Source organism: Meles meles, chromosome X, assembly GCF_922984935.1.
Source record: "Meles meles chromosome X, mMelMel3.1 paternal haplotype, whole genome shotgun sequence".
NCBI lineage: Eukaryota > Metazoa > Chordata > Mammalia > Carnivora > Mustelidae > Meles > Meles meles.
In genome coordinates this window covers 9,109,351-9,134,708 of record NC_060087.1, presented here as the reverse complement: position 1 = coordinate 9,134,708, position 25,358 = coordinate 9,109,351, and the positions used below count along the sequence as shown (strand labels likewise).

At 45.0% G+C, this 25,358-nt stretch overlaps 1 protein-coding gene across 5 annotated transcripts in view; it reads right to left on the bottom strand.

Moving 5' to 3' along the window:
* The window catches only part of FRMPD4 (FERM and PDZ domain containing 4), an 865,179-nt gene that overhangs the window by 45,312 nt on the left and 794,509 nt on the right, over positions 1-25,358 (bottom strand). For all 5 annotated transcript variants that reach the window (XM_045995842.1, XM_045995843.1, XM_045995846.1 and 2 more), the window contains one exon: positions 188-233. In XM_045995842.1, the coding sequence (XP_045851798.1) occupies positions 188-233 (46 nt within the window). The remainder of the gene's footprint in view (positions 1-187; positions 234-25,358) is intronic.

Here is a 25,358-nt window from a genome sequence, read left to right as displayed (position 1 = left end):
TCGCTGCGAATGGTTTTGCTACCATGGTGCATAAAACACAAATAATGAAGATTTCTGAACTCATATTGTAAGTGCATGCTGTTTTTCTCTGCTGTTAATTCATTGTCACGGTTTCCCCGGACTGGGAGGAGGGGGAGACTGGAATCCTGGGATCTTACAGCGGCAATTTTACTCACAGGACACTTACAGGGTAAGGCTGAATGACAGTGAGGAGTATCGATTCTTTGCAGCTTCTGAAAGAGAAAAAAAAACAAACATATTTATGAAATGCACAGAGGCCAGGCTCTCTATGACAGCGTTCTTTTGAAATGCGACGTGTGATGTGTTGGCGAACATTTCTGGGGCTCTCAGGCGGAGTAAATAAAAAAGCTCAAAAATGGGCTTTCAGGCCTCAGAGAAAACCAAAATCAAGTGTTCACCCAGTGTAACAAACAGCCTGATTGAAAGCTTCCCATGCGGTTTGTGTTGGGCGTTATCATCTGTGATGCTGAACAGCGGGGCTTTGAAATAACACTCGCCCAGGGAAGGACTGTTGCAGAAGCCTGGACTCCATCAGTCTCTGTACTTCCCGCTACCTTCCACATTGATTCTCCCCCTTGGATTTTAATTTTCTAGAAAGGGAATCGATTTTTTAAAAAATCCGTAACATCATTATCTGCTCAGGGTCAGCAGCACAAAAGCGAAATGTCAGTGTGGGTTTCTTGTGCGCAAATAGCACCCCGCAAACATCACTTCCCCACGCCGGGAGGCCCCCTGGGTCCACTGTGACAGTGCTCAGGATGTTGGGGTGTGAGCTATTTCAGACGGGCGCTCGCTGGGAAACAGTGTTCCTGACAGGGGATACCTTGTAGCGGTACAAGGCAATATCATGATTTATTTAATTTCCCCCAAATAACCCAATCCTGACAAATAACTCAGCTGTGGCTCCAACAGTTTTCCTTCCTTCCCTTTCCATCCGGAGTATGAGGAAGGTCTGCTGGCACTTGGTGGAGGAGATGCGGACTTCTACTTCAGGTTTTAATGAACGACCTGCTTTTGTGATTTACTGTCCACACGAATAAAGTAAAGGGAATCCGTGGCAAGGCTGTTCCCTGGAAGAAGCCACCGCAAATGGTATTTCCAGCAATCTTTGCGCTATGGCCGGCACCCTTCCCGCCACAGTAGTTTGGGCCACTGGCCACGGCAGCACTGGGTGGGGGCTGGGAGGTGGGGAGTGCCGTGGGGGAGGAGAGCAAAAAACAGCAGAGAAGGGAGGAATAGAAGTCAAGAAACTCGAAGAAGTATCAGAACATTTTGGATGATGGTAAAGCTGGAGGACCTGCCGCCCGCCCATGGGCTCCCACGAGTTCCCAGTTGCCAAGGGTGGGTGGAAAGCTCCAGCACCAAGCACGGCAGCCAGAATTGCCATTAGATGGAGAAACAGAGCCAGGGCACGCCCACAGCAGAGTGCAGCAGACGCAGGGAGTAACCGCGCATCGCGGCTGGCTGTGTGGACGGGGCAGCCCTCCCGCCAGGCTTTGTGGCATCACTAGGCAAACCTCAGTGTCACATGCACTATGACCTCAGCCTTTCCCCTCTGGTTTAGGTCCCAAAGAAATTCTGCCGCTGGCCTTTAAGGGCTGGGGGAGTTGGGGATGTTGCGGGTGTGTGTGTGTGTGTGTGAAAGGGTAGAGAGCATTTGGGGCTCCAGCCACAGGAGAGTGGCCACGGACGTGTGTGGATGGCCAGCACCAAAGGACGCGGCGAGAAGAGGCAGGAGCTTAGCTGCGCTTGGTAACTCCGGCGATGGCGCTTCAAATGCAGGGCAAGAAACTGGACCCGGTACACAACAGAATACTGTTGGCAAAAGCGCAAAACACACGCACACACTAAAGGACACACTAAACACGTTTGAAGGGATCTGTGTTGGGCAAGAGAGAGAGGAGGCAGGCGTGAATATAAATAAGCAACATCAGAGGAGAGGGGCCTTCCGTGGGTCTCTGATGATGCTTTCCAGCCTGAACGGACGAGCTTGATGAAGGCCACTGTCTGCACGTATGGTTTCATAAAGAACTCACAATTTGGAAGAGGATGAAGAAATGTGGGGTAGACGTATGTTAGCAAACTCGCGAACTGCTGAAGGGGAGGTGGCTCGTGGAGGTTTTTGAAGTAATCCCTCATTTGCTCACCAAGACCGCGGAGGACCCGCTGCCCAGCTCTTTTGGGGCCGTCCCAAGGCAGGGGACCTAACCCCATCCCCCAGCCCCCACTGTTTCTATACAGGTGTCTGCGTGAGAAGAACACGCAGAAGGCAACACATGTATAGCTTCTCAGCTCTCACTGGAGTTCCTCTTGTTCGAAGGGACCAAGGAACGCCCAGCAGATGAGAGAAAGGATCCAGCTGACTGAAGCCTTTGTGCACATGGCCACCGCGGTAGTGGGCATGCCCTGCCCAAGGCCCGCCCCCAGGGCCCTCAGGAGCCCTCGCTGGGCCCAGGGATCCGTGCTCAGGGCACAGCTGATTGGGCCCAGAGGTTGGAGCGAGCCAATCAGATTTCCTCTCTGCAGGATCGGAACTAAGACACCCAAGACTCCCAACAGGGAGCTAAGGGTCAGTCATGGCTGAGCAAGAGGGGAGGTTACAGGGGAGAGTCCTCCCCTGTGCAGTTCTGGCTCCCACCGTCTTATTAGAAAGAAAACAATTGATAGGAAAATCTCAGTCGAACTATTATCAGCTCTGGGAACGGCCTTTCATTTCCGTGTCCTTTCATCTACAAGTACTTAATTATCCCCTGTCAGACATGAAGAATGAACTCCATAGCGCTTTGGGTCCCATAGGGTTCCTCACTCCGTCCTGTCAGGGGTGAAATGGCAGCAGCAGCAGCCACAAGGGCGCCCTCTGGGCTCATGACTTATAGGAGGTCACGACGGTTGAGGGAGAGACAGCCAAGGCCTTGCGTCAAAAGATGTCGCTCACCCTTGTGCACCAAAGCAAGGTGCCGCAGACCTTCGAAGGAGGTACTGAAAGCCAGAGTTTAGGGTCTTTACCATTGTATGCGCCTGGGAGCCGGACTCATTACTTAATTTAAAACAACAACAAAAGGCAACCGGGGAGAGTTTGGTGGAAGCAACATAACCCCTAAGAATAGAGATGTTTTCAAAATTCCTACCCTTCCACCGAGGCAGGCCTATAGGATGCAATTCCTGGGGCCAGTGTGTGGAAGACGCAGTAGAAATGGTACCCTGCGGTCACTGAATAAAGGCGTCTGGCGCATCTGAGCCACTCTAGGGGTGACCGTGCCCGGACAGAAAGATGGCAGGCACTGAGGACCATGGACAGAGCCAGCCTCTGGGTTCTCTCTGACTCCAGGTTGCTGAGGTTGGGACCACACAGCAGCGAAGTCTTCCAGGAATCCACAAACATGTCCACAAGGGAAAGAGTCAACCTTTTTTTCTTTTTTAAGGTACTATTTATTTATCTGAGAGAGACCATGAGCATGAGCAGGGGGAGGGGCAGAGGGAGAGGCAGACTCCCCACTGAGCAGGGAGCCTGCCATGGGGCTCGATCCCGGGACCTGGAGATCATCGCCTGAGCTTAAGGCAGCTGCTTAACTGACTGAGCCCCCCGGGTGCCCAAAAGTGAATGTGCATTGTCCTCCAGATGACATTGGTGCCAATCAAGTGAGGACTCTCCTGCTTTTTACTCCGCTGACCTGGTCCCACTTCCATATGGAAGGAGCCAAAGCTAGAGAAGAAGGTTAAGGAATGCCCCTTAGCCCACTGCGGGCACCCCAGGCGCAAAACAGGGGCAAGGAAGGCGTTTGTGGAGCTGGGAGTTTCGATTCTTACGTGACAACTGAATGTTTCAACTACCGATGACGAGCTGTTGTGATTACGAGTGTAAAAGACATTGGAGAATTTCCTTAAACCTGCTTGAGACACGGATGGGGCCTGCCTGAAGCTTTGTGGAGGGCTAAGGAAGAGTGGGCTCTGGTGAGCGGGCATGGATGGGCAGTAGGGAGGAAGAACCACAGTTGCTGGAAGATTCCACTCTGAGGCCCGTTGGCTACACTCCTCTCCAACTTCTCCTTCCCCCAACTGACTTGAGTAGATAGTGTTCTTTGAGTCCAAACAATCCTTGACTGAGGGCTCAGAGCTCTGAGGAAAAAACAATACAAAGGACAACACAACAGTGAGGAACAGGAGGCGCTAGGGCAGGCAGGAGGTGGGATGGGCACACAAGGCTGTGGGGAAAATGCTAATTTCCTCCAGAGCGATGCCCAGTGGCCCCACATTCATTTGTTTACTTCTGGAAAGGGAAGCAGATATTCCCAGCTCTGGTGCGGTCTGTTAGGAGCAGACAAATACCTGGAGATGCAACTCGTTAAGCATCTCAGACGTTAAGCAAATAACTACAGAAATGGGATTAGCTCCGTATCACTGCTGTGATAAATAACCACGAACTTAGTGGCTTAAAACAACAAAAATTTATTATTTTATAAAGAATGGAGGCCCAAAGTCTGAAATGGGCCTCACTGGGCTAAAGTCAAGGTGTCAGCTGGGCTATACTCATTCTGGGAAACTTTCTAGCTTCTAGAGCCTTCCTGTATTCCTTGACTCATGGCCCCTTCTTCCATCTTCAAAACCAGCAGCATAGCGCCTTCCAGTTTCTCTCTGACTCTCTCACCTTCTTTCAGTTATGAAGACCCTTCTGATGTCCATCTGGATAATCCAGGACAATCACCCTGTTCTTAATAGAATCACAGGTGCAGTCACAGGCTCTAGGGATTAGGTTGTGCACATCTTTGGTGGCTGGCTGGGTGGCTCAGTTGGTTAAGCATCTGCCTTTGGCTCAGGTCAGGATCCCAGGGTCCTGGGATCAAGCCCTGCATCGGGCTCCCTGCTCAATGAGAAGTCTGCTTCTCCCTCATCCCTGCTTCCCTGCTCCCATTTGCTCACTATCGCTTTCTCAAATAAATAAATAAAATCTTAAAAAAATTTTTTTTTTCTCACGAGACTGTCATCAAAGTGATGCCCAGGGCTGAGGTCTCATCCGAAATCTCAATTGGGAAGGACCCACTTCCAAGCACACTTCTGCGGTTTGGGGCAGGATTAAATTCTTTTTTGAGATATTGGACCAAGTACCTCTGTTCCTTGCTTGCAGTTGCCTAGAGGTCACCCTTCGTTCCTTGCCACATGGGCCCCTCTAACATGGTAACTTGCTTCAGCAAAACCAGCAAAGGAGAGTTTGCTGGCAAGATGGAAGTTACAATGTTGTATAATATAATCATAGAAGTGACATCCCGTCACCTTTGCCGTATTCTATTGGTGAGAAGCACATCAAAGATCCCACCCACACTAAAAGAGAGTGGAATGCACAAAACTATGCACTGGATATCCAGAAGCGAGGATTATCGAGCCCATGTTGGATTCTGCCCGCCACGCTAACAGAAAGATTCATAACCAAGTAACTGTAAGTATCCAAAAGTGGTCTCTGCCCATGAATTCAACTCACATGAGATTTTTTTTCCCATGGTAAGAAATATCAGCAAAAAAGCATTGTTCAGTACACTCAGTTAATTTTTTTTTAAAGATTTTATTTATTTGACAGAGATCACAAGTAGGCAGAGAGGCAGGCAGAGAGAGAGAGAGGAAGGGAAGCAGGCTCCCCGCTGAGCAGAGAGCCCGATGCGGGACTCAATCCCAGGACCCTGAGATCATGACCTGAGCCGAAGGCAGAGGCTATAACCCCCTGAGCCACCCAGGCGCCCCAGTACACTCAGTTAATTTAAAAAATGGGAAACATTTTTCAAAATATGTCTACTACATTGGCAGCATTTAAAGTTTTTGTGCTTGGAGTGCCTGGGTATCTAGTTGGGTAAGCATCTGTTTTCAGCTCAGGTAATGATCCCTGAGTCCTGGGATCAAGTCCTGCATTGGACGTCCTGCATTGGGCTCCCTGCATAGCAGGAAGCCTACTTTTCCCACTCCTTCTGCCCACCCACCTTGTGCTCTTTCTCACTCTCTTGCAAATAAATAAAATCTTAAGAAGTTTTTGTGCTTGAAGTAACTCTCTGTAAAGTGCCTGAAACACAACCTAGTTTGATTTTAACTTTACCAATTAATGAAAGATGAAGTTATTTAAATTGAAATAAAATGTTACAGTATGTTATTTGTCATCCAGACTGGAAATGTGCTTTTTTTCTGTTTTTCTCACCCATAATTATTTCATTATAACCTGCCAGACAATTAACTTCATAATGTTTTAGATCTTTTAGAATTCTTAACCCCGAGATCCTGCCTGGAGGTTGGGGAAATTTAAGCCATTTTAAAATTGCTTCAACAGAAAGATTAGAATGTTGAATGGAAGATGCCACATTCCAGTAAGGCAGATAATGTCCTTTAATGGAGGTCTGAAACAGCTAGGAATGTTAAAAAATATAGTTAGGGGCATGTGTAGAAAAGAATTATTTCATAATAAATTCCAAGTGAATCTTCTACTTTTAAAGAATAGTTTCAAAGGGCAGTACCAATAGTTTTGAAATAGTTGAATTTGTTAAAAACATCATTTAAATCCCTGAATCACAGCGCTGACCTGTGATGGAAAATAGAGTCTGCCCTCCCCTAAATTGCTCCTATCAAATTTGCCTTTGATTCTTCCATAAAAGTGTCTTATCCCTTTTTGATGGGATCCCTTGAAACACGTCTGGGACATCTGGCATCAGTGGTTGCAGGTCACGCTTTGGCAACACATCCCATTTGTAAATTTCACTGGCTGGGATTTCTGTTGCAGCAAGCAAAGTGACCTGAGGGAGAGCTAGGATTCTAATGAGGCTTTCAGCGTTAAAATCTTTTCCAACAATGCAGCTAAAGCTGATGTGGTCTTTTTTTTTTTTAGAGCAGCATAGCTTGGCATCTTTCCTCAACTGCCTTTCTCATTTCATATTTACACGAATTTACTGTTGCCATATGTAGTAATGTTAGCATGCCTTATTGTATATTTCCTTCTGTCCCAAAGAAATAGATCCCTTGATCAACTCAGAAATTGAGACTGATGTAACAGAGCTCTGAAGAACACTGAGATTTCCTCAGAGATGGGGAAAATGAAACAAAACCAAGCCCAAATAACTAAAATATATAGCAAGATACTTTGTCAAAATTCAAGAGTCCTGCAAAAAAAAAAAAAAAGTCCAAACAAATTAACTAACTATAAAGTTTTAGACTTCAAAAATGAAGTAAAGAATCAGTCCATGAAGGCTGACAGTGTTGGCTATGGGAAGGCAAAATAAAGAGGAAATTTAAGGCTCCATATGAAATGATTTGATAAACTGTAACATGACATTTTAACATGATGCGAGGGACTGAAAGGAAAGGTGCTGAGGCACACAGAAAGGGCACTGGAACTCTCACTTCTAAGGTAAATGCACACATGCATCAGATTCTTTCTTCTTCTTGCACTTCAGCGTTCTTTGGCGAGATTAGCAAAACACTTTTTGCTGCAAGCTCATGTGTGCACCTCAGCCCTTAAACTCTCCGCTGGCGGACAGCCGCTGATGAAGGAAATCAGAAATGATTTTAACAGCATTTCTTCGGCGACTCTTCGCTCAGAAGAGCCTTTCTGCAATCCTAGGATGTTGGTATCCCAGTGGCTTCCTTTCTATTTCTTCTTTCTATCTGAACCCGGAGATGTGAAAAGAACATTAAGATTTTTATGATCTGAGAACCAGCCATAACATGGTCCACCTAGCCAATTGCTGGCAAAGCTGAAGGAAATAATGCTGCCCTTCACTTTTAGAAAAGTTGCCATAGGACTACTTAGATTGGCGGTTTAATGCTTCATCTAGTTGACCTTTCCAGCACTCTGGAGAGAGACACTAATTTTCCATTGTATTGATTCCTAACATGTACTGAAGCCATTAGCTGGAAGAGAATGGAAACAGCTAGCAAATGACTAAGCATTCAAACCAGATCAACACATTAAGGGTAAGTGTGATCTGTCACGGACATTAGGAAACATTAACGCTCTACGCATTGTTGCTGAACCGTGTCTTTACTTCGATAACTGCAAAGAATGGGATTATTTGTCATTTCTCAGTTATGGTCAGGGGATGCTGGCAAAGAAAAAGTACATAATGAAGCCACCATAGTCATCAGGGCAGCAAAGACAGAAGAGAAGGATCAAAGAATTCACTTGTCCGGGAGCACCAACGTGGCTGCTACTAATTCCACAGTGTTTCTCCCAGGACCATTTTACCCTTGAGACAGAGGTTGTACTGTTGAGCAAAAAAACCCCACCAGGTTGGTGGCCAATGGGGAAAATGAAGAGAATTTAAGAGAAGATCCTTATTAAGCAGTAGGTTAAAGACTGAAAAACCGGATGATTGAATTGTTCATCTTTTCCCATCTGAGCTACAGAGGCCCCAGAGATGGACCTCAATGAACCACAGCTTTTGGTGCCTAGACCTTGTGTAGTCTCCTCCGCTTGAATCTGGGCTACTTCCATGACTTACTTTTGATAAACAGAAATAGTGTGGAAGGGACACTGCATGACTCCCAGGCCTTGGTTAGAAGAATCGGAGGAAGCCTTGCAGAGACCCGTTCCATGGCTATCTTAGAACGCTCACTGGGAAGCCAGCCACCAGGTGAGAAGGCCAACAACCCTGAGACCACCGTGTTGTGAGAAGGCTGGCCATGTGGAGAAGCACCGTGGAGAGAGGGGGACCTGCTTGGCCAGCCGCACCTGTGTCGGCTGCCCAGGTCCAGGCAACAATGCAGGAATGAAGCGGCCACCTGGGATGTCCAGCCCAAACAAGCCTGTGTGTGGTTACAGCTCTGGTTGGCCCTTAACAGCAGCCACGTGAACGATACCAGCTAGAACTCTGTGGATGAGTCCGCAGCAGAGTCATGACAGATAAAGAATTATTTTATTATTTTATTAAGCCCTTAATTAAGCCCTTAAATTTGTTATGCAGCGATAGAAAACTGGACCGTCATCTGTCCATAGAGACTTTGAAAACTGTATTTTTAGGGGCACCTGGGTGGCTCAGCCAGTTAGGTGTCCGACTCTCAGTTTCAGCTCAGGTCATGACCTCAGGGGTTGTGAGACGGAGCCCCACATTGGCCTCTGCACTCAGTACAGAGTCAGCTTGGGATTCTCTCCCTCTGCCCCCTTCCACCCCTGCCCCCACCCTTTCTCATGCATGCGCTTTCCACTCACACTCAAGAAATAAATAAATAAATATCTTAAAAAAGAAAAAAATCTATGTTTTTAAAAGGCAGTCATCAAAGGGGTCAAATGATCTTGAAATAGAACATATCTCCCTTCTCAAAGAAAAGACAGTGTCCAATTTAATGGCTCCCCAGAATACTGTGATACAGACTCACATCTAAATACAAAATGTCAGTCCTATACACCAAGGTGGAAATGGCGACAAGGATGCTCTAAATGCTGGAAGTGAGTAGAACACAACTACAACAATTACACACTTTAGAGACCGGGGTGGAGGAAAAAGAACTAATAAATTCCGAGTCGTGAACTAAAAGTATTTCACTACAAAGAAGAGTTTTGAGGGTACCACTGGCACACTGTTGGGTAGATATTTGAACTTTGCAGAGCAAGGATTAAAGTACATTGTAATTTTAGGTTTAGAATGAAATACTTATATACAGCCAAGGACTATAAATACAAAACTAGGGAGAAGCCACCATTCTTTGCAAAATCTAATTCACATTTTAATGAATGTATTTAAGGCTTAGGCTGGGCTTTTCTTTGTGGAGAATATTAGGTCATTAGGTTAAAATCACATAAATGATGCAGTGATTATCAAAATTAACATTTAAATGAAATCGGCTAATTTGAAGCACTTTATTTTATTGTACTTTTAAAACCTTTGCAGTGAAATTTCGGGTTAGGTGCTCAGATTGTGGAAACCATTGTCAAGAGTGTTTTATTTGCATGTGATGTTTGTTTTTGGCCTGACCTAAATTTTTTGTCTATTTAATTTATTTTCAGCTGAATGAATGTTGTCTTTCGCCTTTGAACCACTTACCTTTAACTAATGGATGAAACTGGTACTTAGATTTAAGATTCGTAAAGGACAGCAGGAGCTCTTGAGATAAAAATTAAATTGTTTCACACACACGTGTGATACTAAATAGCTCTCACCTCATTCAATCCTTTAACAGGTATTTACTGAGTATCTCGTAGTGCCCAGCATTTGAGATACATCGATGGTTCTCAATGGGGAATGATTCTGCCCCACAGAGGGCATTTGGCAATGACTGCAGACATTTATGGTTATCACAACAACGGGGAAACTACTGGCATCTAGTAGGTAGAGGATAGGGCCACTGCTCAGTGTCCCACAGGGTACTCATGTCTCAGAAGACAAGGAATTTTCAGCCCAAACTGTCAGTGGTGCCCAGACCCAGAGACCTTGGGCTATATCAGACATAACCCTTGAGAATAATCACTACCCTGAGTTTGTTCTTCTATTCTTTCTCTCTTTCTGTTCTTCCTTCCTCCCTCCCTCTCTCCGTTTCTTCCTTCCTTTGTATTTTTTTTTTAAAGAGAAAGAGAGGATAGAGCAGGAAGGGGCAGAGGGAGAGAGGGAGAGAATCTTAAACAGGCTCCATGCCCAGCACAGAGCCTGCTGCGAGGCTCTGTCTCATGACCTTGAGAACACAACCTGACCCGAAACCCAGGGTCCAACACTTAACTGACTGCGCCACCCAGGTACCCCGTTCCTTATCTTGACTTCTACCACCACAGGATGGCTTAGTAACTGGTGGACATTTGGGTGGTTTTCAAACTGGAGCTGTAAGCTGGGACTGCTATTATTTTTCTCAAAGATGTCTTTTGGTGAATGAGCATACACAGTTCTGTTTGGCATGTACCTAGGAGTGGGGCTGATAGGTCATGGTGCCGGCAGGTGTTCAGGTAAAGGTGGTGTTTTATTTGATGATGCCATTCCTTCATGGTCCTGTGACGTGGATACCTCTTTAATACGACGAACTCTACTAGCTTTCCTTGACCTCATTCTTTTACTCTTCTTGGTGTCTGACTAAGCTCCAAGAATGTCTAAAACTTACTCATACACAGTTAAGTCTCCGTCATCTTAGAGAGGGGTGCAAAAAGGTATGAGTGTACAATATTCAACTCATCCCAACTAAATACCACAAACTGTATCAAAATTATTGGGAAGCCCACAGATTTCCAGCTGTGCTCCATGCAACCCTTCTGAGACAAGGACACAGGCCAGTAGGAAGAGTCTCTTGGACATGCTGTTCATTTTCTCCTTTTTTAAAATTAATTTTTAAGAGTTTTTATTCATTTATTTGAGAGAGAGGGATCACACAAGCAGGGAAAGGGGCAGAGGGAGAGGGAGAAGCAGGCTCCATCCCAGGACCAGGGATCATGACCTGAACTAAAGGCAGACGCTTAAGCAACTGAGCCACCCAGGCGTCCCCTGTTGCACATTTTCAACCAGAGACTCTCCAGGGCTTTACCCATTGGATTGTGGGTTAGTTGTCTGTTGAAGAAAGGGTTCTACTGCTAAAAGCAAATAAGAAAACCAGTGGAGAGAAAGATTGTGATTGGTTCATCAAATTCCAATTGGCCTTAGTGTGCAATTCTAAATCTCATTCTGAATTTCCATGAAGCCGTCCAGCATCCTCTTCTAACTTTAACTTCTACTCCTCAACGAAAAGGTTTAAAAAAATAATTTTAGGGTGCCTGGGTGGCTCAGTGGGTTAAAGCCTCTGCCTTCAGCTCAGGTCATGATCCCAGGGTCCTGGGATTGAGCCCCGCATCGGGTTCTCTGCTCAGCGGGAAGCCTGCCTCCCCTTCTCTCTCTGCCTAATTGTGATCTCTGTCAAATAAATAAATAAAATCTTTAAAAAAATAATTTGAAAAAAAGCAAAGTTTTGGTGGATTAGGTTGCTTTTCTACTCTTTACATTTTAAGAACAATAATATTGTTTGCTATTTCACATGGCAAATGTAGAGAATTGTGGTAATAATCACAACACTCTACAAGATCAGAAAAACTATTATCCCATTTTTATGGATAAGAAAATGAGGCTCTATGGAAAGAACCAAGATGCTCTTCAACGGACGAATGGATAAGGAAGATGTGGTCCATATACACGATGGAGTATTATGCCTCCATCAGAAAGGATGAATACCCAACTTTTGTAGCAACATGGACGGGACTGGAAGAGATTATGCTGAGTGAAATAAGTCAAGCAGAGAGAGTCAATTATCATATGGTTTCACTTATTTGTGGAGCATAACAAATAACATGGAGGACATGGGGAGATGAAGAGGAGAAGGGAGTTGAGGGAAATTGGAAGGGGAGATGAACCATGAGAGAATATGGACTCTGAAAAACAACCTGAGGGTTTTGAAGGGGCGGGGGGTGGGGGGTTGAGGGAGCCAGGTGGTGGGTATTATGGAGGGCACGTATTGCATGGAGCACTGGGTGCGGTGCATAAACAATGAATTCTGTTACGCTGAAAATAAATTAAAAAAAAAGAAAAAAAGAAAATGAGGCTCGGAAAGATCACAGTTACATTTACTTTCCTGACCTGAGGCTTTGGGTTTGGCCATGACTTGCTGTGGCCAATGGAAGAGGGAAAGGAGTGACAGCGCACCAGACCAGAGCCCACATTTGTGGAGGCCTTGGGTGTTCTCACTTGCCCACTTGTGACTGTACTCTAGCCAGCTCCCTGGCCCAAGGAGGATGAGGTCCCTGTGTGGAGGACGAGCCCCTTACCTGCAGCTTCCAGGAGAGCTCGGCCACGATCAGCAGAACCACCCCACCCAGTTTTCAGATGCATGAGGAAGAAATGCTTATTTCTAGACACAAAAGGACAAACATTGTAAGAGTCCACCTATGAAGTCTCTGGACTAGGCCGAGTCATAGAGCCAGAAGGTAGATTAAAGTTTACTGGGGGACTAGGAGGAACAGGGGATGGAGATGCTTTGCTGAATGGGTAAGGAGTTTCTGTTTGGGGTGACGCACAATTATTTGGAAACAGTCAGCAGTGATGGCTGTACATCACTCTGAGTGTAATTAATGTCTCTGAGTTGTACCTGTCAAAGTGGTGAAAATGGCAAATTTAACGCTATGTGATATTACCACTGTCATGAAAAAGAAAATGTGTGTTGTCACAAGCCACTGAGACCTTGTGGTTATTTGTTATGAAGCAATATGGCCCCTAAGCCAACAGTAGGGCCAATGTTCTATAAAGAGAAGAACGAGAATTTGATGGAATGCTGAATATGAGTACGAGGTGAAGAAAGAGGGGGAAAATGTCAGAGTCAACATCTGGTCTGCTGAATAAAATCTCTCCATGGTAAAAATAAATTAGGTCGCGGGCCAAGGAAGGGACTGATGGTTGGGACCATTAAAAGAGACCATTTGGAAGTGGCTCATGCCATTTTCAGGGTCATTCCCACAGAGGCAATGCTGTCGTGGAGCGTACAAAATGACAAGCAAAATTCAGGGAGCTGGGAATATTAAAAAATTGGAAGCCAATACAAATTTGGAGCCTGAAAGACTGGGAGAGATCAGAAGGAGACAGGTAGTGTCATCTGCTAAGCTGAAGCTGTTGGAAAGAATAGTTCGCATCCCTAGGGGATTCTTCAAAAAAAAAAAAAATTAAAAAAAATCACATTGTTATGCAATTCAAATCAATTTGCCCTGACAGTTGCTTTCCCTTTCTGTCTTAGTTCAGAGGAATTTTATGTGTGATTCTGCCCTCTTTCAGGGCTTACAGCACATTCTGTTCACCAGTCCTGCAGTGCGCTCACAATACAGGGATTTAATATATTTTTAAACGATAAAATTAAACAGAAGGCCAGAGACTGTAATGGAATTTGTGGCACAATGGCAAATGGGAGGCGGCAGCAGGAGCCTTTTTTATACATAAGTCGAGGGATGAACATTGTTCAAGAAATGAGGTGTTGTTGGCCAAAAGTCTTAGCAGCGAGCGATGTGCCCACAAGATGGAAATAATAACAGTAATAATAATAACAGGCCTGTTCAAGGGATTGTTGGGAGGAGGACAAATTATAGATAGTTGAAATGCTTTTAGTATCTTGGCAGAAAGGTATTATGTAAATTCTATTTCTTTTTCTTTTCATTATTTTTTCCTTGAAGACTGCCAAAAAAAAAAAAAAAAAAGATCCTGGTGGGTGGATGAGAATGGGGATTGAGGGAGGAAGGGGAGAAAAAATATTTCAGAGAAGCAAGGGATAGAGAGAAGTACTTCTTGGCCATTGCGTTTGTTTTAATAAACTTCATCTACTTAGGCATGCGGCTACGGAGGATACAGAGTGTCTGCGGGATTCCATTCCCCTACCCCACCCTTGCCCAGAAGTAAAGTAAAATCATAGATTTTATGATCATTTTGCTAAAAGGATCCTCTCCATCTTGTTGACACGGGTGTTGCCTTCATTTCCAACACTGTGCACCAGGAGTGTCTTCTGCAGGCGACTGTAATTGCCCAGTCCCAAGGGCAGACACTGACACTCCACACTCTAGGCTCTAGGGTAGGTGCATGCAAAGGCCAGTAAGAGCAATTCTTGTTTTAAATGGAACATTCTGGAAGGCAGGGCTGAAAGTCAGCATGTTGCAATTTGTAGTGAGAGAAATTAAATTCTAATCTTGGACTCCACGGATGTATTCGACGCCATCAGGTGAGATGGTAATAAGACCCGGCTTTCAGACAGCCAACACATGGCTTGGCTTTCAGGTTCATTCACTTCATCAGCATACTTGGGAAAAAAATCGCTTCTCTATCAAGAAGTGGAATGCCTCCTGTCTCCTTTGTCTCTGGTCTATCTGGAAGCAATTTGAACCATCTTCCTGAGCTAATATGTCGATCATACCACTTCCCTTCGCAAAACACTATAATGATTTCCAACTGCATCTTATCTCAAGTAGGGTTTTTAATCTCTGCCTGCCAGGAGAGGACATCCCTTGCAGCTCTCCACTTACATCTCAACTTTAAAAACCACTGGAATTCATGGAACAAATGTTTGACAAGCCCCTGCTATGCATCAAAGACTCTTCTGGGCTATATGGATACATCACAAAGTCATACACAAACATACAAACACAATGTCATCCCTGCTCACCGGCGGTTGCCATTCTATGGAATCATCTGGAACTTGGACATTGAGCAGGGGATGCCCTAGCTGGGTGGCAGTGGGCCTCAGCGAGCCCCTTATGCCTCTGGCCATCTGTGCTCTTACCCGAAGATGCAGAAACTGGAAGGATTCTCCAAGTCCATGGGTTTCTCCCACAGTGCTGCTTACTCTTCCAGTTCCCAACATTAAGCAATCTGCTTGGTTCAACGTCTTTTACCTAAAACTGCCCGAAATGTCTTCTCTGACTACAAATAACACCCTATCCTCTTTCCTCAGACCACTCTCCAAGAATCACTCTCTCCAAGTCTTCCCAGATTACCCCATCTGTCTTCAAACCTACTGCTGTCCATGGCAACCTTTCAACATTCAGAGACAGCTCGGAAGGGGCAGGTGGGAGGAAAGACGGACTCTCCTTAACGGAAAGAGGGAACAAATTGGGCAAAGAGAGAAACGGGTTGCTTGGCTACCTGGAGTCACGTGGTGTGGACTGGTTTTGTGAAAAGTCTACTGCACACAAGTTTCCAGTGTAGATAGGAATAAGAGATGGTCAGGATCTATGTGGGACCAACTGGCAACATTCTGAGACCAAGTACTGGTACAAGTGAGCATTTATTTCACACCTACTGCATGCTAGGGACAGTGTAAAGCACTTCATACCCAACATTTACCATGTATTCCCTTCAAGTAAATTAGGAATTAAGCGTTCTTATTTTCCATTTAGAGATGAAGATACAGAGGCTCTGAAGATGAAAATACTTTGAACCCAGGTGCCAGATGTTAAAAAAAAAAATCCTCATTTATCGAAGCTTATCCACTCTTGCTGTCCTGCTGGAGGAAGGTCCTCACTACAAACCTAGTCACAGGCTCACCCCTGGGGCAGAATCTGGGTCACAAGTGGCAGGATTAAGTAAGGATAAGGTATGAGAGAGGTACTGCACATGACCCTGACCCATATGTCTTTGTCGTTGTCATTTCAACCACGACTGTTTTTATTATCATTAATGCCTCTCTCCAGAGTCCAGAGGGAGAACATTCTAGAAGATACAGAGGAGAGTGTGTAGCCCAGTGACGGAGTTGCTCATTTCACTGCAACATAAAGAATTGCTCTTCCCCGACCAGGCAGGCGGCACGGTCTATGAGCTTCTATCTCAGCTCACCAGCCCTGAGGTCCTGAGAATTCCTGCAGGAGGTGACGGGAGGCTTGAGATTCATTCTCACCTGTGACTTGGAGAAACCTGGGAGGGTGCTGATTGGCCAGGTAGGTTTCTAAAGCAGGAACCTGACACTCGACCCTGTCAGCAGTCTCCTAGGATGGGACTTAGCCTCTTGGGTGTGACAAACACTTTCTCAGGCCTCGCCCAGTCCCATAACACTGTGTCTTGCCTAGGATGAGTGTCCCCGCTGGTATGGTCCATGTAGGAGATGACAGGGAACACTGCAAAGCAGTCGAGTTCAAGACATCACAGCTCTGTCGGCTTCTGTTCATTATTCAACACCGACTGCACCAGGCCTGCCTCAAGCTGCCTGACCCTCATCATCTCCAAACTTTAAAATAACTCTGCAAGGTGTTTTTCATTATTTCTGCCCCGACGCCAGAAAACAGGCTCTCTGTAGAGCTAAGCATCTTGTCCAAGGCAGCGCTGCTTCTGAGAAGGGGAGCCAGTAATCCCTTGAGGGCCACGCCCCTCAGTATTCTTTGCCTCTGTCCATGGTAGTCATTACCCACATTCAGAGCACCTGCATCCTGAAGTTTTACTCAGGACAGCTGCCTAATAAAGATACATGTTGTGTTTATCTTATAGGCCCCAAAGCATGTTCCCATAGCATTTCTCTATATTTACACAATGCTGGTGACAATTAAGGATCGAGTTCTCCGGGCACCTGGGTGGTTCAGTGGGTTAAAGCCTCTGCCTTCGGCTCAGGTCATGATCTCAGGATCCTGGGATCGAGCCCCACATCGGGCTCTCTGCTCGGTGGGGAGCCTGCTTCCCTTCCTCGCTCTCTGCCTGCCTCTCTGCCTATTTGTGATCTCCGTCTGTCAAATAAATAAATAAAATCTTTAAAAAAAAAAGGATCGAATTCTCCATTTCATAGTTGACTACACTGTGGTGTGGAGAGGCTCATGTTCTGCTGGATGGGTGCACTTCACCTAGCAGGGCAAGGTTTGGCGGCTATAATGCCGAGGGGTGGAGAGGCAAAGGAAGGATCTTAAGCAAGCTCCACGCTCAGTGAAGAACCCGATGTGGGGCTTGATCTCACGACCCTGCGATCACAACCCAAGGAAAATCAAGAGTTGGGATGCTTAACAGGCTGAGCCACCCACACGCACCAGTGAAAACAGTTCCATAGGCAGGAATGCTTGGGGCTGGTTAGGGAATAGTGCATTTCCAAGCATAACTAGAACACAAGATGGGTAAGTTGCTCTTGAGAGAGAAAAGGTGGGAACAGGTGAGGAAGACCCAGTTGAGGCAAAGAGTCCTGATGAGAACCACCCTTCAGTAGCTGAATTATTACCCAGTGAGAAGTAGCTGGCAGAAATTATCATGGGTGTCGGAAAGCAAATGGAGTTACAGGTGCACATTTAAATGTATGGGTGCAACTTGGGTTTTTAGTGGATGTCATACAACAAGGAAAGCCGGGGAACACTTGTTGCCACTATTAGAATCTAGAAGAAATGTATCAATGTTTTCAGAAGGAAGCCAGATGCAAGGATAAAGGTTCCCAAACCCACCCAGCCAAATCTGGATCTCATTCATTCATATATTCATTCAGTTTTTCTCATTCAGTAAACATTTATGTGCCTGGAAGCATGCTAGGCAACAGGGATATGATGAACTTAAGAGTTTTCTGGTCCTCAAGAAGCTCACGGTCCAGACTCACAGATAAATATAACTGTAACAAAAGTGCCATGTAGGAGCGTATGTGGGAACATATGCCGGCATGAAGGGGGAGGGGTCAATTCATTCCCCAGTACATGTGAGGAAGGTTACACTCAGGGAGGCATTCACAAAGAAACAGATGCTTCAACTGGTCTTTAGGGATGGAGGAAGAGTTTACCAGATGAGCAAGGAAAAAAAAAAAAAAAAGGAAATTTCAGGCAGTTGGGATAACAAGTCCAAAAGAAACAGGGTCAGAGAGAACAGGGTACATTTCCTACTGGAAATGTGCTCCACCATATGAGAGCACAGAGAGGATACAAGGCTGAGCAGGAGTGTGGGTCCGATGACAGCGTGTCTTGAATTGATGTAAGCAGCGTGTACGTTCTCTCAGATGACAGTGACCACGAGATGGCTTCTTTAAGCTGGGGACTGATAAAATCAGCTTTTTTTTTTTAACTTGTTGTTTAAATTCCAGTTAGTCAGCATAGACAATCAGCTTTCTTTTTCTAAAGGTTCACTCGGCCCACAGCACAAGCAAATGTCAGGGGCATGGGGAGAAGGTGACTCAGGGATGAAGCTCTTGCCATGTTCCAGGTGAAGGGGAATGATGACTTAAAGAGGCAGAAAGGGTGACGAGGAAGGGATCTATAAGGACGATTTAGAAGGAAATGTGTGTCCAGAGGCCTCACAATGTGAATGGACAGTGTCCAAGAATGAAAAGGTGAAAGGCATCGATGGAGTTCGTGGAACGGAACGTGTGGATAAGGTTGTTCCAGTGCCAGAAGTAGCTGGGGCTTGCAGGTGGGCCTGGGGGTTAATGATCATAGCCACTAACTCCCAATCGACGTGAGTCAGAGCCATAACCACGCGGAGCTCTATGGGGGTTGAAATTGTGCTTGAATATTAACAAGGCAATGGTAGTCTCTGAACTCTCGTTCCAGCTGGTAACTTTCACATGCATGTCAGTGAACAGGGGGCACGTGTAAGGAGAGAAATACTATTTTTAATGTTGGCAAGGAAGAGAGGTGAGCCCGAAGGAGAAGCTGTAATTCTCAGATGGCACATAGAGAGAGTACTTGGGAAAAGCTGCAAGACAGACTCTACCTTCCTGCTAGGAGGAGAAATCAGGTTAAGGGAGCACGGGTACAAAGCACAAATGGCTATCCCGAAACAACGTCCCAGATCTCAGAAAACCTAGCAGTGTCCTAAGCCCTTCTAAAAGTTGACAGATTTTCAGTCAACCGTGATCACATTTTACTGATGGCAAGCGGTTGTGGGATTTACACTAAACTTTTGAAGTGTGCCTGCCACGTCTGAATTTAGCATCAACCGAAGAAAACTATTTATAAATTAATCCATGGCAAGACAGAGAAAAATCTTGTTTTCCTGTCTATTGGGAAATAACTGCTTTGAACGTGAACTTCACTGCACTAACCTTGCAACTGAATTCTGAGACCTTTCTGCTTTGTATTAATAGGGCTTGTGATCTACATTTGGGTTGATGATATGAAAAAGGAAAGTGTTTCACTCTCAAAGGTATCTAATTACTACATGAAGAATCCTATGAAGATTACTTTTCAAAAGCAGATATTCGCGGGGGTTAAAAACAAACAGCAAACAAACTTAAGTAGTGAAACAACTTCCTTCCTATAGAACCTAAGAGCATGGTTTAGATCATTTTTCAGTGCATCCCCATTATAGTAAGACATAGAGTTTCAGCAGAACTGCCCTTTTCCACTTTCAAGGCCATTAAGAAGAGAGGGTGTGGCTGGCGATTTCCATTTGTAATCATCCTGGATTTTTTATTCCTGCCACCATATGGAAGCATGTCCATAGCCAAAGACAACTCAGAAGGATGCAAGTCAAAGCGTATATAACAATCTTAAAAATATGAACCAATTTTTGTCTTTTACACTATTTTTTCCCTTGAGTTTCAGTAATGTCCAAGGAGCACCAATATTTAGCTAGGTGAAATAGAAAAAAAGCCCCACAGGGTGATGAGGAGGTAAGAAAAGGCAAACATAAAAAACCGAGTTAAATAGCGAGTTTTCAAAATTACCCATTGCATAATACAAAATAACATGCATAGAAAAACAGTTGGAAATAAAATCCAACAAGGTCTGAATGAATCATAACATGTTGGAAACAATGATAAGGCATTAGCAGGAAATATAAAATAGGTAGGAAACTACTACTCTGTGAGTACTGTTTCCAGAAGCCGGTGAAGTCTTATTTTTTATATTTGACGAACAGTAGCAACATTAAAAATACCAGGAGACACGGTTATACAAACACACATTAGGAATTCTTTTAAAAAATGCATTTTCTTTGTCCAAATGAGACATTAATAGCTCCTTTGAAACTCATATAATGTATCATGTGAATAGGTCTTTAAACACATGCCCTATAAAACTCTTAGGAGGAAGTCTGAACAGAGCAGGTGAAGCCGTCCATTTGCAGTCAATAAGTCACGGTTCACAAGCTTTGCTCTTATCCACATGTCGTTTCTCCACGTAGAGGAACTGCTATTCATTCAAAGAAGAGGAAACAAAAGTTCTCCGTATAGATCCCCAGAAACTAATTATGTGTGAGCGGTAGTTTGAGCTTGAGTTTGACACGCGGGCAGCCTGGTCATCCTTCAGCTTCCAAGGTGAGCCAGGTTCTAACCTGGGCCAGGTCTGCCGCTTAAGAAGATGTGGATGGAAGTACCACTGGGCTTACACTCTCATTCCACCCGAGGGGAGCCGTGAAGCCACCAAGATAGACACCTTAGTACCTTCCCAGCTGTCGAGGTGGGAAGAGGAGACAGATGTGCGCAGTCTCTCTCATTCAGGTTCGAAGCCCTCAGAGCTACTCCTGGCCAGTCTATGGCTAAGCACAATTCTAGAATCTCCTGATTTTGAGAGAGGACCTGAGAAATGTGAGTGAGGGGATCTCCCATGGCTGTCACAGACAAATGTTACAGTGACAAGGACCCCACAACTATTTTGAACCCTATGCTGTATGTTCTCCAAGATGTTCTCTGCATGGTGTATGTGGGTACATACATAATTCACAACTGAAAGATTTTAATCAATGGTCTGAAATGTTTTTTTAAAAAGATGAAACTCAAAATTAGCCCATGCCTATGCATAATATAAATTATACAGAAACCTGTCAAGCCTAAAGACAAGGCCACACAATTACAGGCATATCTGCCTAAACCAGATCACTCTGACCATATCTCTGTGGCTCGATTACACAATCACGCCAAATACCAGGAGAAGAAAGATTTATTGTTCACGATCTTAAGTCAAAGGCGTGCACTCCACTGAGAGTTAAACCCCTGCAACGACTCCTATGGAAGGCCACATTGCTTATCGGAAAACCACGATGAGTTGGTCTCCCCTGCAGGCTTGGTTGACACAAGAGCACAGAACCGTGAGCAACTTGAACTTATTTACTCGCCTAAATGACTTCTGCCAGCTCCTGTTGGCTTATCTCATGGCCCGGCACCATCATTCACCCACAGCTCGAGCTAGAAATTCGGGAGTTACCCTCCATTCTTTCTTGTCTTTCAATCTCTATCAAATATGCCACCAAGCCCTACCAATCTGTTCTTCCTCTATGACACAGCTTTTATGACTCTCGAGGACTACCCTGGACCAGGTCTCTAGCTGTTATTTCCCACCTGGACTCTTTTAAGACTTTCTAATGGCTTCTCTGTCTCCACTCGGGTCTCCTATATTCCATTCGCCACACAGAGCAGCCAGAGTAAAATTGTAAAAATACAAACTGGCTTATTTTACTCTATTGCTGAAAACCCGTTAGCGGTCTCCTCTCTCCTATAGAACAAAATCCAGACTTTTATTTCATAGTCTAGATCAAAGGTCAGCATACTTTTTCTGTAAAGGGCCAGACGGTAAATATTTTAGGCTTTGTGGGCCACACGGCCTCTCACCGCCATCCTCCTCTGTAGTCATAGCACAAAGACAATATGTAAATGCGCGGCCATGGCTATGTTCCAAAAAAACCCCTCGATTTACAAAAACAAGTGAAGGGCCACGTTTGGCCCTTGGGCCACAATGAACTAACCCTACTCTAGAAGGCGCTCCAATGCTCAGTTCCCGTCTCTCTCTCTCTGGTCTTTTCATACCACGTTTCCTTTCACCGGCCAAGGACAGCCACATGGTGCTATTTTTCTCCCCCGAAAGAAAGCTTTTTTCCTCCCTCCACTCTGCCTGGTTGACTTCTCCCATACTCTCAGGAACAACTTCAATATCATTTAGGATTTCCCTGAGGCTCCTACTCCTATACCATCATTCTCCCTTTCAGTGTCTCCTTCTCCTCCTCCACGGCACTTACCCTCACCGTGCTCACCCATGTATTTGCTTGTTTCACTGCTTACTGTCCCTCTTCCTCACGAGACCGCATGCTCGAGGAAGGCAGGGAGAGGGTCTGTAACCAGTACCCCGTAACCAGCAACTACCCCCAGGCCTAGCCCACAGCAGGCACCAAAATATTTATCAAATGAACACATTTCGTTCCTTTGAGTCCTAGATCCCTCATGTCTAGAATGGCCGTAACAATACGCCTGGCCCCTTCGGCGTGTGTCAGAACTGCTGTGTCGACTAAGTATTTCAAGCACCCCAGGGACATGCTCAGACTCGGACATTTTCCTTGCATTTGGTTCTCTTCGGCACAGATATAGTTAACGGATAAGATTGTTTGGTTAAAAACCCATCCATTCTCTCAAGTGGCATTCGAGGAGTCGGGGAGCCGTCATGCCAGTCAGGATACTCAGGCTACTTCAGTTGTGTATTTATCATGTGAGTTAAAGATTAGAAAAGCACATTTTCCTTTTATAGCAGATGTTTTTTCTACTTCAAGTAATTCACTCTCAAGTCCTTTTTCTAGAGATATTTGTCAGTAAACAGGGAATGTTAGGCTAGAAACAAATGTTGGATTGGGGCAGGTGGTCTCCGAAGGTCGATGTGTTTCTAGGAAACACAGGTGAACTTGAACTTCTTATGCACCTCTGCCTGCTCAAGATGCCCATGGAAACTCTAGGATCTGTTGGCGGAAGCAGCTAGAATACATCACGTGCAAGGAGCAGAGTGAGAGCACCACAGGCAGTCAGTGTACAGCGTGTATGCTGAGCCCAACAGCTTTTATTACCGTCACCTGGCACCTGGACTTGACGCTGTTCAAAAAATACCCTCAGTGCTGTGGACTTGGCCATTGCCTCAGAGTATGGAAGGTGCACTAGAGGGAACTTAAATGCCCCAGGGGGCAGACCCTAACCAATGACTGTCTTGTGGTGGAGAGGGACCACAAATGCCTCCGATGGGACAACTACTAGATGTGATGGAGAAGTTACCCAAAACCCCCTTGTGGATTAAGCCAAAGATACCCATTTGGAATGTGGCCTTCTATGGCATCTTGTTTGGCCTCTTTTTCTTCCAGGTCTGACTTCCCTATTCCCCTATTTAGTTTTCGAGAGAACTCTTCCTTTGAAGTCACTTGCACGTGAATCCCCATCTCAGTGTGAGCTTTTGGTAGCCTGACCTAAGACAGTGACTGAGCACTTAATGATGAAACACTGGTATTCCCACTATAAACCATCATTTCAATTCCACATCTCATGGTCACGATTTGGGCAAACGTTTTGTAGAAGGGATACACAGACAAGTCCAGCTTACTTGGAAAGTGGAAATAAATGTCGTTCAACAACTTCGGGACTAGAAAGAACAGAAGAAGAACACTCAAAGTGTGTAGAGCTGGGAAGTAAATAAGCAACAGACCAGAGTCAAAGTAAAACCTCCCAAGTCAAGGCCGTTCTGGGAGCATTTTCTTCCATCAAAACATATTGAAATAAGTATCATTAACAAAGATCATTCTTTTAAGAGGATGACTGGAAATGTTCTTTTAAACCAAAGAGATGCCAATCTGCATTAGTCTTACATAAAGATTTCTCTGAGCAAAGAGGTAATTACAGCCTGACAGATGCCTAAAATAGCCTCGATGCTGTGTTTCTTTTTCAACCCAGAGGTGGGCAGAAACCACCCTAGAGCCTCTCTGAATTATAGCTTACGAAACTTGGGAGAAAAAAAAATGATATCTATTGAACTGCAATGTTTAGACTACCCAAAACTTTCAAAAAGCTTCTTTTACCCCCTCCTCTCCTCACCATCCTGGAAGCAAATGAGCAGTCTAAGTTCCCTTGTCCGATGGAAACTCTTCGATTGCCTTCTTGTGTTGAAAATGGCGCTGCGAGCTTTCTGCACATGCTGGTATGATGGTTCTCCACCTCTGTTCCCCTCAGCAGCCGTGTTTGGCTCTGGGCTCTGCTATTTATTGGCTGCACAACTGCAAGAAAATACTCTGCTCCTCTTGAGCCTCTATATCCTCATTCATAGAATGACAGCAATCTTTGCTGTGAGACTGCTGTTTTGTGAAGGTGAATAGTACCCTTTACTCATATATGTCAATCACAGAAGAATTTACAATAGGAAAATAATATGGGCAGAGGCAATGCCTTCACTGGATTGAATATTTCCCACACTACTTTACAAGTGGATGCTTTACAGCGTAGGAAGTCAATTTTTAAAATCTATGCTTTGTTTGATGTCCCCAAGTGTAACAGTCTCAACATTTAAACTTCAGATGGCAAATTTCACAAGTACCATAAAAACTGGTCTGCTATTCACTTCTAAGGAAAAAGGAAAATATTGAACCATTTTGTTCTCAACAGAAGAGCTAGGTTTTTTCCCTTCTTCCATAAGAGAGGATCATTTCTTCTTTATTAAAAAGAGCCGGACTTGACCTGAACCCACAATCATTGCCATTTCATTACATTTGTTGGCTGGGACTGCAAGAGAATTACTCAAATGAAAGTACTACGTGCCCATAAGAGATACTAAATATTTGTAAATAGTTCTTCATATGTGAAGCTTTTCAGTAAAATCTGCAGCCATTGGAGGATTAGGTGAAACTGGTGAACGAGTGTTGAGTTGGCCATAAAAAGAGAGAGAGAGCAGCTAGGAGAGCAAAGCTCCAAACCCATGACACCAGCCCAGCAAAACTGCATGTGAGGTATCTCCACGGCAGCTACATTGGAGCTGGTGAAGACAGGCCACCAAAGTATCTGTGTGGGAGGACCTGGAGGGCAGGGAGAGGGGCCTCTGATCACTCAGAGAGCAGAGAAACCTTGCAATTACCAACAGCCCCTCCCCCCCAAAGTGGGAGATTCCCATCCAGGAAGAGCAAAGTGCATACTTCCTTGGAGAACTACTGCAATGATGTTCGAAGGGCAACAGGGAGCATCTGTGTTAATGCCATTCTGACAAGGTAGATGTAGTATAT